This window comes from Ruditapes philippinarum, unplaced genomic scaffold, assembly GCF_026571515.1.
Source record: "Ruditapes philippinarum isolate M1 unplaced genomic scaffold, ASM2657151v2 ctg5532_1_1_1_1, whole genome shotgun sequence".
In the NCBI taxonomy this organism is placed as follows: domain Eukaryota; kingdom Metazoa; phylum Mollusca; class Bivalvia; order Venerida; family Veneridae; genus Ruditapes; species Ruditapes philippinarum.
This window is the reverse complement of record NW_026866158.1, coordinates 11,733-25,159: the sequence shown is the minus strand read 5'-3', so window position 1 is coordinate 25,159 and position 13,427 is coordinate 11,733. Positions and strand designations below refer to the sequence as shown.

Sequence of the window (13,427 nt, the reverse complement as noted above, 5' to 3'; positions counted from 1 at the left end):
AATAAGGCATGATTTATCGTTGAAATGTTGTTGTTTATCACTGAGCTACCAGATATCATGTTTATAGTGCTGCACTTTTGTATTTCTGCACTTTTGAAGCTGAAACATGCAGTATACAGTATCTTGCTAAATTAGTATCTGTTTCCTAAGTAAATTATAATATTGATAAACATTATGTACTATCTTGGGAGTATTCACTGTAGTAATGTATTATGTAGATTAATGCTTCAACAATATTTTGTGTGTAGGATGGTGCTAAACGAGAATGTCTGGAAGAAGCTGGTCTAGAAATAGAACCTGAGACTGTGTTTTCTATTGAATCTAATGGACTGTATTGGTATCGGATTGGGTATATAGGAAGAGTAACTGGTACGTCAGGATGTTATATCATTGTTATACTGTCTTTCACTTTAACATTCAGGATGCTTGTCACCGTGAGGTGAGAGAAGAGGCCGGGCTTATTATCAATCCTTTAACTTTGTTCAGTGTTGAAATGTTTGCCAATGTGGACTTTTATCGCATGATTTATGTGGGAAATGTAACTGGTAGGTCCTAAAACTAAACAGTACCTACATGTATATATAAAGATGGAAGTTATCAGTGATAGTAAACTAACTGTTATGTATCAAACTTACTTATTAATCTTTGTTAGCCAACTTACTTAAACATGTGATGTTGCAAAATACTTTCCTTCTATAGGCAATACTTTCTCTGTGATATAATAAAATAGTTGTGTACTTAAAGCAGAAAAAATGTTCACATAAACAAACAAAATGGGGTTTTCTAAACAAAACTGATACATTCATTTAGTAAACTTGCAGCTGTTAAGGATATTGTTAAATCAAATATTTTTAATAGAAGAAGTTAATTGTTAACATATTATGCTATTTAATGAGGTTTGCATTTGGTTCTAATGAGTGTTACTTCTATTAAGTGTTGCTTTCACTTCTGCTACTGTTTGTTGTATTTATGTATGTAATACACTGTGAACTTTACTTTAAGTAATACATGTTAATACTGCTCTTCTTATAGACTAGTTTTCATTGCTGTGTTTCGCTTTGTGTTTGCTAACACTAGAGTAACAAATGTTAAAGCCTCTTCACATATTAAATGTTGGTGAATAACATAAAATACAAAAATGATAGCCAAACATATTGTGACAAAAGAAAACAATCACAAAAATCTTGTGTTTCACTTATCAATTTACAAAACTGTCGGAAAATACCTTAGGATTCCCAATTAATTGCTACTAAGCTGTAATGCACTAATTATTTGGTGGCATAATGTGACACCATGCATACTTATAGCCATGTTAAAAATCAATAAAATCTTACCCACAATTATGAATAGCTATTGGAAAACAGTTGTTGTTGTTTTTTCTCTATTTTTGGTAAAGCATGTAATCTTATGTTATAATTGTTATGGGCAGCAGCCATATCAAAATATGCAAAGCACGAGTAAATGGGGTGTTCATAAGAACTAAACATTTTGTACTTGATGTCCACCGACAATATACTTTTAACATAAAAAAAATATAAACACATTAAGCGACTTTAATTATTATCAGGAAGCATAATATAAAAAATTGTGTATTTTTCTGATTATTTTCGTAGTTGAAAATTCTAGCTTGAGAGTTTTTCATGTTAAACAATAACAAAAATAATTTCTTTGCGAAGAATCTGATGAAAGGTGGAGTCAATGACCATGATAAATCAATGGCATTAAGATCATTTCTTTATATATCTTTTCTTGACATGACATGTTAAATGTATTTAAAGTTTTGTTAACAGAGGATTATATCAAACCATCTAGAATACAGAACAAAAATCTGAAAGCTTCAATAGTTTTTCATGCTAATCCATCTAGATTATCAAACGCCTGTTGTTTTTGTTCTTTTTGGCTAAGCACCTTGTAAGGCATTTAGTTACACATCTTTGTTGAACATGATTAATTGAAGGTGAAGTTATATGTTTATTTTATTCAGATCATTGGGCTTTATACATGAAGATTGTTAATAATTGATGAGCTATAGGGAAATGGTTTTTACAATTGACTGGAAATTAATTTAGCACATTCTAAGGTCGTTATCAGGTTACCTACCATAGTCAGTTTATAATTTCAGTTGTACTGCCATGGTTAATTTATAATTTCATTATCAGGTGAACTGCCATGGTCAATTTATAATTTCATTATCAGTTGTACTGCCATGGTTAATTTATAATTTCATTATCAGTTGTATTGCCATGGTTAATTTATAATTTCATTATCAGTTGTACTGCCATGGTTAATTTATAATTTCATTATCAGTTGTACTGCCATGGTAAATTTATAATTTCATTATCAGTTGTACTGCCATGGTTAATTTATAATTTCATTATCAAGTGAACTGCCATGGTCAGCTTAAAATTTCAGTATTAAATGTACTGCCATGAATAATTTATAATTTCATTATCAGACGAACAAAAGCCATCGTTAATTTACAATTTCATTATCAGTTGTACTGTCATGATTGGTTTGTTTAGAACTTTCATGAATTTTCCTGATGTAGTAAGCATTAAGGTATTCTCATATATAACCTTTAACCTGGTGAAACAAAATTTTATTTGCCATTGTCACCAATATTGTGTAACCGGGCTGTACAGTGTTGGCAGCTCATTTTTTGTTGTTGGTTTTTACATTGCCATGTTCAGTTTATAATTTCAGTATCAGTTTTAATGTGATGGTCAATTTATTATTTCATTATCAGATGAACAACTGCCATGGTCAATTTACAATTTCATTATCAGTTGTACTGTCATGATTGGTTTGTTTAGAACTTTCATGAATTTTCCTGATGTAGTAAGCATTAAGGTATTCTCATATATAACCTTTAACCTGGTGAAACAAAATTTTATTTGCCATTGTCACCAATATTGTGTAACCGGGCTGTACAGTGTTGGCAGCTCATTTTTTGTTGTTGGTTTTTACATTGAAATCCTTTTTAACTTTGAATGGACTGTTTATTAATTCAAACCAAGGCAAATATCATTAAATAAATACAACATGTATGGTATATACAACCATTACCTTATTTAATGGTATCACTTAATCTCCTTGATGTTTAAATGCTTTTAATGCAATGTATTTTGTTGTTTCAGGAGGAAAGTTGAAAACTTTAGAAGAACAAGATACAGAATCTCTGCAGGCTAAATGGTTTACTGTTGAAGAAATACTGAATGGCTGTGTTGAATTAAGGTAAGAGGAAATCTATGAGTTTGTTATATGTACCATGTTAAGTTTCTAAAAAGGACTTAAATATCTATTTTTTAATCTGGACAAAACCATTTATCTTTTAAAGGGAAATTCAAAATATGTTTTGACTTAATAGTGTACAATGTAGGCAATGATCAGAAGGTAGACTAGTGGTTGCGTGGGTAGAATTTATTTTTGAAAGCAGGATATATGTTAAAATTTGCTTGGTTATTGATCAAGTTAGACTCAATGTGGGCCTATTGAAAGAAGTTTTGCAATTTAAAGCTGCACAACACCACATTTGTAAACTAATTGTCAAAAAAATAAACTGATAAAAGACATTGCAAGAGTTAAATAAATGTATAAATACTGAGTCTGTGACATTTTATATGTTACGGCAATGTAGCACTGAATTAACTGTTGATGTTGCTATATTTATACCCTAATCCAAACAGAGTATGGCCTAGTTTCTACAACTATAAAAATTATGTGCAATTTCTGTGGACAATATGTATGTTTAGCTCTTTCAGATTACTTGATGTATAATACAGTTTACAAAAGTTTGACTATTTTCACAACAGTTTGCATTAAGCACAAAATCAAAAAGTATTGAATTTGTATTTTGCAAGTATATAAAAGGATTTTGCATCAGTACTTAACGAGATTTTAAGAATTGGTCTGTCTCCCACATCACATGAATATTTTGCTATAGTGTTGGAGGACTTGGAAGAATATAAGCAAATTTGTTAAGAAAAATTATTGCATGACACATTATTCAAATTGCCTGTCAGAGTCAATTTAAAAATAGAACTATAGTTTTGTGAGACTGATACTCTGTGTGCAGTCAAATTATTTGAGGTTATAGAACTGCTTACCTAATCTGCTCAAATATAATGTTGTAACAAAACATATACATGTATATAGCAAAACAGGCTTTTATTTATATATTGTATATTTTTGCATCTTTTTTCAGACATAGTGATTTCTTTAAGTCATTAAAGTTGGCACAGAAATATATATCATTACCTGCTACCAGTAGACATCCACATTACCAAATAGGCATTCAACCTCATTCATATTTGCTCTGTAGACCAGTGCTTCTAAAACAAACTCAGGGGTAAGTATTACCTGTAAAAACGTGCTTCAGTCGTTCATATTCAGATGTTTAAGAGTTATATACAGTTGTGATATTTTTGCAGAACTAAAGAACCATGACCATGGGGATGTTTTATTTTACTGTTAATTTTTTACTTCCCTTTAAAGTTGCATACTGACGGAGTGATAAATATATTTTTAAATCGGCCATTATCTCTTGCATATTTATTTATTAGCTAACCAGAGCGGAAGGCTCAGGGTGAGCTATTAGTATCAAAGGGGGATGCTCCGGCGTCCGTCGTCATGCGTCAACAATCGTCTTCTTCTCTGAAACTACTAAGCAGATTTACTTCAAATTTGGTCTGTAGCATCCTTGTGACAGTCACACTTGAATTTGCTCATGTCATTCCTATTGGCCCCTTTTAGGGGTCAGCAGAGCTAAAAATAGAAAAACCTTTAAACATCTTCTTTTACAAAACTAATGGATGGATGATCACCAAACTTTGTCTGTAGCATTCTTGGGTAGTCTTTTATCAAGTTTGCTCATAAGAATTTGATTGGCCTCTTTTAGGGGTCTCTAGGGCTAAAAATAGAAAAACCTTTAAACATCTTCTCCTACAGAACTAATTGATGGATGATCACCAAACTTTGTCGGTAGCATTCTCGGGTAGTGTTTTATCAAGTTTGCTCATATGAATTTGATTGGCCCCTTTTAGGGGCCACAAAAGCTAAAAATAGAAATACCTTTAAATGTCTATTTCTACAGAACTAATTGATGGAAGATCACCAAATTTTGTCTGTAGTATTCTTAGGTAGTCATTTATCAAGTTTGCTCATATTAATTTGATTGGCCCCTTTTAGGGGTCTCTATAGCTAAAAATAGAAATACCGTTAAATGTCTATTTCTAGAGAACTAATTGATGGATGATCACCAAACTTTGTCTGTAGCATTCTTGGGTACTCTTTTATTAAGTTTGCTCATATGAATATGATTGGCCCCTTTTAGGGACCACTTAAGCTAAAGATAGAAATTCCTTTAAATGTCTATTTCTACAGAACTAATGGCTGGATGATCACCAAACTTTGTCTGAAGCATTGTTAAGTAGTCTTTTATCAAATTTGCTAATATTATTTTGAGTGGCCCTTTTAAGGGGCCGCTTAAATTAAATTCAATTCAATTCAAATATCTTTATTCACCCAGGTATTAATAAAATACATAAGGGGTTTACAAAGTAATATTTTACAATATATATATATGTTCCGGTTGTAAAGTCCTGAAAAGATAATACAGTATTAATAGTCATTTAATTATTTTTAAACAGAAATATAATAAATAATATACATTTTTAATGTTTCAAAGAAAGAAATGGGGGTTCAAGTGAGGATATATTAGCATCTTATATAACATAAATACTGGGAAGTACACAATGCCTTATTGCACGCTCTAGTAATTTTATTTACTACGACGGGGTTGTTTTTTTTGTGTGAATGAATGCTTCTGGCAAATTGTTCTTGTCGCGCAGTAATTCGGTTCAGACAACACATGTGTAACCTGGTCAATTCAATAAATATAAAAAAAAATAAAGCAATTGGAATAAATATTCACCGGATTTATTAGGATTTACGCAATACGGTACTGTTTACCCAGTAATAGTTAATATAATGTAATGTGTAATTCAGTAATGAGTAATTTTATAATGCATAAGTGCCGTCGGGGGTACGGGACCTCTTCGAAATTCTTTAATTTTCAAATTTGAAATGCTTTAACAAGATTGATTATGCAAGATCGACGTACTCACGGCGGGACTTATCTAGCGTATTTCAAGACATGCATATCAAATGACACATTCAATACGATCATTTTTACAACATTAATACAATAATAACAGATAAATTTATGTTTTTCAATGGCTATACTTTTAATGTCTGCGGAACTCACCTAAAGCACATGCTTGAGCAATATTGATAAGAATTTACAGAGTATTTTAAAGTTATTTTCCGACTGTATATTGACAATTCGTTTAAAGTTAAGATCATTATTTTCAAGGCAGAAAGTTTGTAAAATGTTTTGTCTTTGTTCTTTGAAATTTTTCGCAACGTAATATATTGTGTTTGCTATTGCCAATAGCGTTTTCTGAACAAAGTACGCATCGCCTATTTTCTGGAGACGTCCTGTCCCAGCATCCCATTTCTGGAAAAAGTGTTTTATTTTTACGAAATTTAAACATTATTTCGCGTTCATACTTTGGTAAATGTATTACATATTTTTCAATACTATGAGTTTCTTTGTAGACTGCACAAGTTCTACCCTTATTAGATGACTGGAGTTGTGTGTTCTAAGTTTGGGGTATTTAGGGCAGGTTGAAGTAACCACACATCTGCTCTACCACTAGATTTAAGTATAGTTTCAATATGTCTCAGCCATTTAAAATTCTTTTCTGGTTGTTTAAGCATATATTGATAAATTTTGTGAGATAACTTTGAGACTTTCCCAGTAACTAACCTATTCCAGAACAAAATCATCCTATTTTTAATCATAATTGATATCGGTATTACTCCAGTCTAGCCGAATAACATATATTGAGGTGTTGATTTTCGAGCACTAGTAATTTTTCTAAGGAACTCGCACTGAACTTTTTCAATAATTTCTAAAGATTCATAGCCAAAAATTTCTGATCCATACATAAGAATTGGGAGAACAGTATGGTCAAAAAGCTTAAGAATTAAATCAAATGGTAAACTTGAATTATTTACCTTTGTTAAGAGAAGGTAAAGGCCCTTTTTAGCTCACCTGTCACAAAGTGACAGGGTGAGCTTTTGTGATCGCTTTTCGTCCGGCGTCCGTCCGTCCGTCCGTCGTCCGTCCGTAAACTTTTACTTTAAATGACATCTCCTCATAAACCACTTAGCCTATTTCATCCAAACTTCACAGGAATGTTCCTTTGGTGGTCACCTTTAAAAATTGTTCAAAGAATTTAATTCCATGCAGAACTCTGGTTGCCATGGCAACCGTAAGAAAAAACTTTAAATATCTTCTTTTAAAAAACCATAAGAGCTAGAGCTTAGATATTTGGCATGAAACATCTTCTAGTGAGTGTCTACCAAGTTTGTTCAAGTAAAAGCCCTGGGGTCAAAATTGGCCCCGCCCCAGGGGGTCATTGATTTTCCCTATATGCATATAGTAAAAACTTAAAAAATCTTCTTTTAAAGAACCCAAAGAGCTAGAGCTAAGATATTTAGCATGAAACATGTTCTAATGGGTGTCTACCAAGTTTGTTCAAATAAAAGCCCTGGGGTCAAAATTGGCCCCGCCCCGGGGGGTCATTGATTTTCCGTATATGCATATAGTAAAAACTTAAAAAATCTTCTTTTAAAGAACTCAAAGAGCTATGGCTAAGATATTTAGCATGAAACATGTTCTAATAGGTGTCTACCAAGTTTGTTCAAATAAAAGCCCTGGGGTCAAAATTGGCCCCGCCCCGGGGGGTCATTGATTTTCCCTATATGCATATAGTAAAAACTTTAAAAAAATTTTTTTAAAGAACCCAAAGAGCTAGAGCTAAGATATTTAGCATGAAACATGTTCTAATGGGTGTCTACCAAGTTTGTTCAAATAAAAGCCCTGGGGTCAAAATTGGCCCCGCCCCGGGGGGTCATTGATTCCCTATATGCATATAGTAAAAACTTAAAAAATCTTCTTTTAAAGATCTCAAAGAGCTATGGCTAAGATATTTAGCATCAAACATGTTCTAATAGGTGTCTACCAAGTTTGTTCAAATAAAAGCCCTGGGGTCAAAATTGTCCCCGCCCCAGGGGGTCATTGATTTTCCCTATATGCATATAGTAAAAACTTTAAAAATCTTCTTTTAAAGAACCAAAAGAGTTAGAGATAAGATATTTAGCACGAAACATGTTCTAATAAGTGTCTACCAAGTTTGTTCAAATAAAAGCCCTGGGGTCAAAATTGGCCCCGCCCCGGGGGGTCATTGATTTTCCATATATGCATATAGTAAAAACTTAAAAAATCTTCTTTTAAAGAAATCAAAGAGCTATGGCTAAGATATTTAGCATCAAACATGTTCTAATAGGTGTCTACCAAGTTTGTTCAAATAAAAGCCCTGGGGTCAAAATTGGCCCCGCCCCGGGGGTCATTGATTTTCCTTATATGTGTATAGCAAAAACTTAAAAAATCTTCTTTGAAAAAAACCAAATAGCTAGAGTTAAGATATTCAGCATGAAACATCTTTTTGTGAGTGTCTATAAAGTTTGTTCAAATAAAAGACCTGGGGTCAAAATTGGCCCCGCCCCAGGGGGTCATTGATTTTCTTTATATGTGTATAGCAAAAACTTAAAATCTTCTTTGAAAAAACCCAAATAGCTAGAGTTTAGATATTAAGCATGAAACATCTTCTAGTAAGTGTCTACAAAGTTTGTTCAAATAAAAGCCCTGGGGTCAAAACTGGCCCGGCCCCAGGGGTGTCATTGTTTTTAACTATATGTGTATAGTTAAAATTTAAAAAAATCTTCTTTTAAAAAGCCCAATGAGCTAAAGCTTAGATGTCTAGCATGAAACATCTTCTTATGGGTGTCTACCAAGTTTGTGCAAATAAAAGCCATTGGGTTAAATTGGCCCTGCAGTTGGGGGGGGGGCCTATATACAGGTGAGCGACCTCAGGGCCATCATGGCCCTCTTGTTTGCTTGTTGGACGATGTGTTTACGAGCTTGTAAAAAAGAACCATTACTAGAGAAAGTTATTCCGAGGTATAAATATTTTTCCGTTATTTCTAAATTTGATTCGCCTATATGAAATTGGAAATTTCTTACATTTCTTGCGCCGAATACCACTACACTTTGTTTTGTTTGTGTTAATATTTAAATGCCATTGTTCGCAGAATTGATTAAAGTGTAGTAGTGTATTCTGGAAATCAATTTTTGAATTGGATATAATCACTGTATCATTGGCATAGAGTAAAACTAGCTATACATTTAAATGTCTATTGCTACAGAACTAATTGATGGATGATCACCAAACTTTGTCTGTAGCATTATTGGGAAGTCTTTTATAAAGTTTGCTCATATTAATTTGATAAGCCCCTTTTAGGGGCCGCTAAAAATAGAAATACGTTTAAACATCTTCTCCTACAGAACTAATTAATGGATGATCACCAAACTTTGTCTGTAGCATTTTTGGGTAATCTTTTATCAAGTTTGCTCATATTAATTTGATTGGCCCCTTTTAGGGGCCGCTAAAGCTAAAAATAGAAAAACCTTTAAACATCTTCTACTTTAGAACCAATTGATGGATGATCACCAAACTTTGTCTGTAGCATTCTTGGGTACTCTTTTATTAAGTTTGCTTATATTGATTTGATTAGCCCTTTTTAGGGGCCACTTAAGCTTAAAATAGAAAAAACCTTTGAACATCATTTGATTTCCTACTGAAATAATTGATAGATGATCACCAAACTTTGTAGCATTCTCAGGTAATCTTTTATCAAGTTTGTTCATATTAATGTGATAAGCTTGGTTTAAGCTGAAGCTTTTAATACCCCAGGTCATGGCATTTCTTCAAATTATTGTTTAAACATATTCTATGCTTAAATTTAATATTAGAATATATTGACATTCCAACACTGAAAAGCAGTTGTTTATGGTGAGCGACTCAGGGCCATCATGGCACTCTTGTTTCTATTACCATAATTGAAATGATATGGAAGTGTAGTCCATCATCTTTGAAATGAAATGATAAAAAAGTTAAATAAATATGGAATATTTGTGTATTTTATGATTTTAGAAGTTTGGAAGTTTTATGTCGGACAGATGATGGGAAGACAAGATTACCATGTGTTAAACTGCACAAGTACCAGTTCAGTCTGTCTGCTGCAATCACCACTGTGTTCAGGGTAAGGTTTTTTGTATCATACAGCAAATTAACTAAGATATAGAGGATATTTGTTTGTTTGTTTTCAGGGTAAGGTTTTTTATCAAACAGCAAATTACCTAAGATAATTATAGAGGATATTTGTTTGTTCTTGTGTAAGATGAAATTTTATTTCATTAAGTGAGCTCACACTGGAGCTTTAAAAACAGTATTCTCATAGGTGGCATAGTAGTCATCAGTAATCCACATAAAAGTGATTATGTATTTAGAATGTTGTATTGGAAGTTAATCTAAAATAAAAGTGATGCCCTTGATTCTGATGTTTCTTCCCGACAGAATGTTTTGCTTGCCTTTAGTAATGTACAGGGACCTCATTGTGAATCTGTTTTAAGTAAAACAGGAAAATTGTTATAGGACTGTTAAACTATTTTATAATTTGTGCCAGTAGGAAGTCGTGTCAATGTTGAGTTTTTATTGACTTGTTGATATCAAATAGCCTCATTGTTTACACATTATTTCATACATTTTCCTTTACCAAACATGAAAAGGGCGTCCCTGGCCGAGTGGTTAAGGTTGTTGACTTAAAACCACTTGCCCCTCACCACTGTGGGTTTGAATCCCGACAGGGACTTTGGATTCTTTCATGTGAGGAAGCTATCCAGCTAGCTTACGGAACATCGGTTGTTCTACTCAGGTGCCCGTTCGTTCCTGAAATAATGAACAGAAGGGCACCTGAGGTCTTCTTCCATCAGTAAAGCTGGAACGTCGCAATATGACCTATACTGTGTCAGTGTGATGTAAAACCCAATTCAACAAACAAACAAAACCAAACTTGAAAAAAAATGTTTTTTAAATGAGACTTGAAGACACATTAATGTAAAATGAAAATGGTCACTTTTGCATTATTCCAGTTGTCGTAGAAGCTAGCATTTTAGTGAGATATAGCTGTGTGTATGAGTAGATCATTTCTACTTTCAGGATGTATTCCAGAAAACAGGGTCTGTACTTCACACTATTATACCAATCAGTGGTGTTCTAACTGTAGAGCATTGTGGGATACCAGCCAGGGAGCATGATGGGCTTTGTGTTACACCTGTGTTTGTGTTACCTGATGAACTGCATGATAAGTTTGATGATGTTCCAAACAAGGATTATTTATGGTTTAAAATATCAGATCAAAACATTTTAGAAGAGTTGACACATAGAACTTTCTCAGACAATATGCTCATACCTGTTGTAAAGTAGGTTTGACTATATTACCTCATGTTCACTATTGTAGCAAATTCACCATGCCTTTACCATGTATGGTAGCGTAAGTAACTAACACGTGTATGGCAGGGAAAGTAACTACATTTGAGAAAACAAATTACTTATGCAGAAAATGTTTCATTGTACACAAATTGAAAAAATATATGTGATATTATTAAATCCCACTATACACCATATATCTGTGATATATTTAAGGAATAACGTGTAACTGTTGTTTGCTTTAAGGGATGGCAATGACTACCAAAGATTGAATGTCCAGGTATCTGTTAACATAATTGATTGTTGAGTACTCCATACAAAAAAGCATCTATTCATTTTTCTATTGTAAATAAAGTAATAAATTATAAAATAATTCAGAATTTCTAAAATATATCTCCTTAATAGAAACATTGTTTTAACCTTGTTAATGTAATAATCATCCAAGCAGAGGTACGAAAATTTTACTGCAAATTAACAACAGTTAATTAGGGCAAGGCAGAGCAACAAGTCTGTTGCTTATATCATATTAAATTATAAAATTTAGATACCTAGCAGTGTGTTACTGAAATGTGTTCCTAGGTACTTTATATGTAAACCACTTGAGGGCAAATTACTTTCAATGATATCAGATGTAAGTAATATTTTTTTCTTGAGATACTTTGTACTAGATTATTTTGTATATCACAATAGAAAAGAAAATCAAAAGTGAATCAAGAATTATGTAATTACTATAAATTACTGTCTTTGATCTGGTGTGATAGATAGATCTATAGATTATTAATGTTATATATTCAAAGTCCCATGAAATCTTCTGTCAGTGACCTAGTACTTGATCATAAGAATGTCCCAAGTGCTTGGGTACTGAAATAGGTAGTCATTGCCATCCCTGTGTATTTTGTCATTTATGATATTATATATTAAGATAAATCATTAAAACACTTGTTACTATATATAGTAACAAAATTGCCTATGATTTCAACTGATTATGAGTGTCACGTGACCGATTATCAGTTTGCTGCCCGGGGCTATAACTGATAATCATAATCAGCCCGCTGAACATGAGTACATGCACATACTGAAACAATAATGCCCTCAGGACAATTATTCATTTCCCAGGCCGATTATCACCTTCTGGCCCTACTCTGCCGTGTATTAATCTCTTATTAACCTGATTAATAAGTGTAATAGATTTGTCCCATCAGTCCAATAGCAAAATACAATAATTAAGGCAGCAACAATGTAGAGCCAGATATCATTGCACAACTAATATGCTTGATTGTAGAAGAGTATTAATGTAGATTAGTGACCAAGATATATAACACATGTTTTTGTTTCAAGTATTCCCTTTTGTGAATTTTTTTGTGGCTTCTTACATAATGAATTTGTGATGACAGCTCTTGTTGACAATTTGTTATAGGTAATTTCTACCATATTTTTATATTCTAAATTATTTTACTCATATGTTTTAGTTTTTAGAAAAAAATCTTATTTTATTTACAATATTTGTTTTTTAGTTTTGTTTGTTTGAAACTTGCCAATTTGCAGATGAAGATCTTTTTGTAGGTAAAGGAACAAATATTGTGAACACTATTTATATTATTTTTAAATGTGTTTTTTTAAAGCTCAGTCTGTTACAATTTATGATATCTGAAATTGTGTTTTGTATGTGTTATACAGATTATAGTAATGAGATACAATTTCCGTGCCAATTGAATTGAATAAAATTTCTGTGCCAATTGAATTAAATAAAATTTCTGTGTCAATTGAATTGAATAAAATGTCAATTGAATTGAATAAAATCAAGCCATTGGATGGAAGAAAGGGCTGGCACCTCACCTACCAGTCCTTTCTTCCATCTAATGAGCATGTATCTTTACAAGCATCATATAATGATTACATATGATACATAAATTTGTACAGATATTTTGCAATTTAGAATCAAAATTGTATTTAACCTTTTCCCTTACATAA

The 13,427-nt window shown here is 32.5% G+C and overlaps 1 protein-coding gene across 3 annotated transcripts in view; it reads left to right on the top strand.

Annotated features, from left to right (window-relative positions):
* The window catches only part of LOC132731493 (8-oxo-dGDP phosphatase NUDT18-like), a 25,989-nt gene extending 12,562 nt beyond the window's left edge, over window positions 1-13,427 (top strand). Inside the window, exons 4-8 of one of the 3 annotated variants that reach the window (XM_060717690.1) lie at window positions 422-545; window positions 3,138-3,234; window positions 4,205-4,348; window positions 10,122-10,230; window positions 11,187-13,427. In XM_060717690.1, coding sequence (XP_060573673.1) covers window positions 422-545; window positions 3,138-3,234; window positions 4,205-4,348; window positions 10,122-10,230; window positions 11,187-11,453 — 741 coding nt within the window. In that variant the 3' untranslated portion in view covers window positions 11,454-13,427. Of the gene's footprint in view, window positions 1-248; window positions 370-421; window positions 546-3,137; window positions 3,235-4,204; window positions 4,349-10,121; window positions 10,231-11,186 lie in introns of all 3 variants that reach the window. The other 2 variants (XM_060717691.1, XM_060717689.1) reach the window with 2 other exon arrangements.